Source organism: Salvelinus sp. IW2-2015, linkage group LG20, assembly GCF_002910315.2.
Source record: "Salvelinus sp. IW2-2015 linkage group LG20, ASM291031v2, whole genome shotgun sequence".
In the NCBI taxonomy this organism is placed as follows: Eukaryota; Metazoa; Chordata; class Actinopteri; order Salmoniformes; family Salmonidae; genus Salvelinus; species Salvelinus sp. IW2-2015.
The window spans coordinates 50008746-50013127 of NC_036860.1; the positions used below are offsets into that span (position 1 = coordinate 50008746).

General features: G+C 41.3%; 1 protein-coding gene across 2 annotated transcripts in view; it reads left to right on the plus strand.

The window, feature by feature from the left end:
- stard8 (StAR related lipid transfer domain containing 8) overlaps nucleotides 1-4382 on the plus strand; it is a 40160-nt gene that overhangs the window by 33204 nt on the left and 2574 nt on the right. For both annotated transcript variants that reach the window (XM_024011324.3, XM_024011325.3), the window contains 4 exons: nucleotides 899-1013; nucleotides 1381-1602; nucleotides 2368-2585; nucleotides 3476-3652. In XM_024011324.3, coding sequence (XP_023867092.1) covers nucleotides 899-1013; nucleotides 1381-1602; nucleotides 2368-2585; nucleotides 3476-3652 — 732 coding nt within the window. The remainder of the gene's footprint in view (nucleotides 1-898; nucleotides 1014-1380; nucleotides 1603-2367; nucleotides 2586-3475; nucleotides 3653-4382) is intronic.

Below are 4382 nucleotides of genomic sequence, written 5' to 3' on the forward strand. Positions count from 1 at the left end.
AGGAATACAGTGCCAGAAAGGCGAAAGCGATGGACACTGTCTACCGGTTTACTAGCTAGAGAGCTAACTCTTCTTCTGTGAGGTTTATCGGCAGTTGGCATCCAACGTTATAGTGCAACACCACGACATACCGTACTGGAAAACCCCCACCTCCCCCCTGTCCACCGGAGTCTTAGTTTAAAAATGGACCAATAAAAGTGTAAAGAGGGGTTCCTGCAGATGCAGGAATGCCCACATGCAGGAACGCCCCGGTTTGCAGGCCGCAGTTGCAGCCTTCTCATTAATGGCATCCAAAAAAATCACGCCATTAAAAATGTTGCGTGTTATTAACGCTTTAACTTTGACAGCTCTATTCAAAATATATCGGCACACTCCAGCACATTCCACTTATCAAGACCATTGGTAACAAACTAATCCAAGCAGTTGGATGGTTTAACATTCTCCCTCTGGTGGCCAACTTGACCTTTAACAAATGCAATCGATGATAGCTCTACCGTTTAAAGTATAGGATAGGTTAATTAATTATTTAGTTGCCAGATTTAATTATCCGCTCAGCATCGTGGCTAATTGTGCCAGGTTTTCCTATGAGAAAAGCTAGCAGCTATCCATTTAAGACCAATGGCTTAAACCAATGGTTTTAGCAAAAGCGTTGGACCAGTGGTTTTCCTCTGGGCTAAAGAAATGTACGAACTGCTGCATATTAACATCCTCATGGATGTATCATGTCAAAATAAAGCCCAAACAAAATTACAGATGACTGACAGTGTTGGACCATTTCATTTCCTCTTGACTATTTCCTCATCAAAATGCTGCATATTAACAACATTGTACTGCTGTTGAACTCAAAGCTGAGAGAAGGATTGTGATGTGTGTTGACTATGTTCCATCTTTGTGGAAGATTAATCCACCGAAGGGGGGCAGGGGGAAAACCGGACCACAAGGACCTGAGTGAGAACATGGCTGCCACTCAAGGACTCAGCCACATGATTGTGGAGTGCAAGAAATTATTCCAGGTATTATACATAATATATGCACAGTCCTTGAAGTAAAATAATCTATTTTCTGAATAGGATGATCCCTCAGAACAATCAATCTCTAACGAAACACCACCCACATGCATTGACTATTTATTGTCCAAAAAATGTGAGCCATTTGAAGAGTGGTTTATTTTTAGAAAGCATTTATTTAAGAATAAATGAAATAGACATGGTTTCACAGTTTACAGTGTATAGAGTAAATGCTATGTCGGATATGAACTTGATGTACTTTCACAGAGGAATTCAGTAGGCTGCTCTATATGCACTGTACATGACAACCGCTTTATATGTATTTTTATTAATTAAAAAAATAACCCAGTTGACCTCTAATTTGGTGCGACAGATCCCTCATGAGATGATGCTGCAGTCGCGGAACTCCTATGTCGCAGCAGATGCCCAGCCACTCCCTCTCCACGGCTTGGGCCTGAACATGAAGGGCGAGCCTGTGGATTACAGAGCCTACCTGGAGGATAATATCCAGGCTCTACTGCGGGAGTCCACAGAGAAGAGCAAAGGATGGCACAGCGCCCTGGGCCCAGAAAACACAGAGCTGACATACAAGAAGGTACTGCTCAGTGACACTGCTGCATACTGATACTATGCTGTCTGTTATCATACAAAACCAGAATGTACTGCTCAATAACACACTAGTGCAGAGGTCGGCAACAGGCGGCCCGTAGGCCAAAACCGGCCTGCAAGTGATTTTATTGGGCCCCAAAAAATGTTGCTATGATTTTAGTTTTTGGTCAACATTTTGTTTTTCTTTAGGAAGTCTGTTCCCAAATATTCCCACAAAAAAAAGAGACATATGTGATCATGTCTCAATGTTATCAAGGTATGAAATTATTGTTATTTTCAAATACAATCTCTCTTTGGGCTTAGTTGTGGTCAATTTGCAGTGTACACATTTTATAATTATTTTCTACCCCCCAGACCATTCGCTCCGACAACAATCAGCTCGCAGCTGGATCTAGTTGCCTCCCCCTGCACTAGTGCATACTAATATTAATGTTGTCTGCAGGTCATTCAATCACAGGTCCATGTTTGTCAATGTTGTTATATTGAAGATACATTTTGCTTTGATTTTGCCCTGCATTGTCACAACAGTATGGCCTTCAATCATAGTATGATTGGAAAATGTTTAATTTCCTTTTTTACCATAAGCCTCCATGGATAATTTAATTTACCATTTGGCATAGCTTCTTTGGCTGTTAGAATGAAGTAAATTCTGTCCATTTTGAAGAGTGATGGCATGTTAGCTCGCTTGTTAAAGCTACAGTATACTTTTCAGTCCTGAACAATAATCTCACAATCCATTTGTTCTATTCAGGTAGGGGACGGCCATCCCATCCGTCTTTGGAAGGTGACCACCGAGATCGAGGCCCCGCCCCAGACAGTGTTGCACAGAGTTCTGCGTGAGCGCCACCTGTGGGATGACGACCTGCTCCACAGCCATGTAATCGAGGCTCTAGAGAACAACACAGAGGTGTATCACTATGTGACAGACAGCATGGCACCTCATCCCCGCAGGGACTTCGTAGTGCTGAGGTACGCATGGAGGACGAGATTAGCTCATCAATAATTGTTTGTCTTGACCGGGCTCTATCCAAGGCTTCATTTGGAGACATTGGTGGAAGGGCAGAGTGGCCAGAAGCCAATCATACATATGTCTGCCCTTTTCGCAGGGGTAGTCAAGTTGTCAGTTCAGTAAGGTGCGGTATTAAAGGCCCAGTGCAGTCAAAAATGGTTGGAATAATACTGTGAAATTGTGAAACTTATGATAATGCCATTTTAGTGTAAGATCTGTTGAAAAGACTGCCTGTTTTGGTGGGATGGAGTTTTGGCCTTCCATGGGGATATCAATATGTTGTAAATTAGTTAATACACCAATAGGAAAGAGAGTTCCAAACCTCTCTGCCAATAACAGCAAATGTTTTGTTTTCCCTTTCCCACTCAGACCACTCCTAGAGAGTTCATGACATTTTCACCATAAACAACACAAAAGTCACTGTAACATACAGCTATTAATGCTCCCAATGTTTAAGTATGCCTACTTCCTCTAATCAATGTTTTTGAAGTTAAACACTTGTGTTTACACGCACACACACACACACACACACACACACACACATACTCAAGTACTGTTAAAGCTTCAGGCATTCTAAATGAGTGTTCTCCTAATTTCTGATTGGAGGGTTGACTATAAGAAAGAATAACTGGCTCTTGTTTGAGAAATTGCCCTTTGCTAAGAATCTATTTTGTTTCTTTTATTACCATTTTAACTGAAAATAATCACAGTAAGGTACTTAATTGTAACCCAGAAATGATTTCATATTGAGATGAAAACTGCTGCATTGGACCTTTACATCTTGCCTCAGGCTGTTGATTTAAACCAAAGATGACAGTAATGACCCTTGCTGTATTTTTCTCCTGCTTAGGCGGTGGTGTAGTGACCTTCCTCAGGGCCTGTGTCTGCTAGTGTCCTCCTCTGTGGACCATGACAATGTGCACCTGGAGGCAGGGCTACGGGCAGTGCTGCTCACCTCACGGGTCCTGATTGAGCCCTCAGGGATGGGCCGGTCCAGGCTGACGCATTACTGCAGAGCAGACCTCAGGTACGGATCCAGCTTCTCATCTATGCATTCATTTCCATTGGACTGGACTCATGTATTTCAATGATGATTTAAATGGCTAATTGATTAACTGCCTATGAACATAGTCGGTACATAGTTCATCTGTAAATAGCCCACCCAAACTACCTACCTCATCCCCATATTGTTTTTATTTACTTTTCTGCTCTTTTGCACACCAGTATCTCTACTTGCACATCATCATCTGCTCATTTATCACTCCAGTGTTAATCTGCTAAATTGTAACTACTTCGCTACTATGGCCTATTTATTGCCTACCTCCTCACACCATTTGCACACACTGTATATAGACTTTCTTTTTTGCTGTTGTGTTATTGACTGTACGCTTGTTTATTCCATGTGTAACTCTGTGTTGTTGTTTGTGTCGCACTGCTTTGCTTTATCTTGTCCAGGTCGCAGTTGTAAATGAGAACTTGTTCTCAACTAGCTTACCTGGTTAAATAAAGGTTAAATAAAAAATAAAATAAAAAACAACATGTTGACCTAGATCTCATGCAATTAATTTGGAACTTTCAAACATTGGCATAATTACCATTCAAATAATTATGCAACATAAACATGTTGTGTGAAAGCTCTAAAAAAAAACTCTAATTCCATTGACATTTCCTTCTGAGGAGTGGGGGTACCTCCCCTGCTATTGAATTGTGTAACTGTATACAAATTTCTTATTTGACCCTTTGTTGTAATTTTTCAG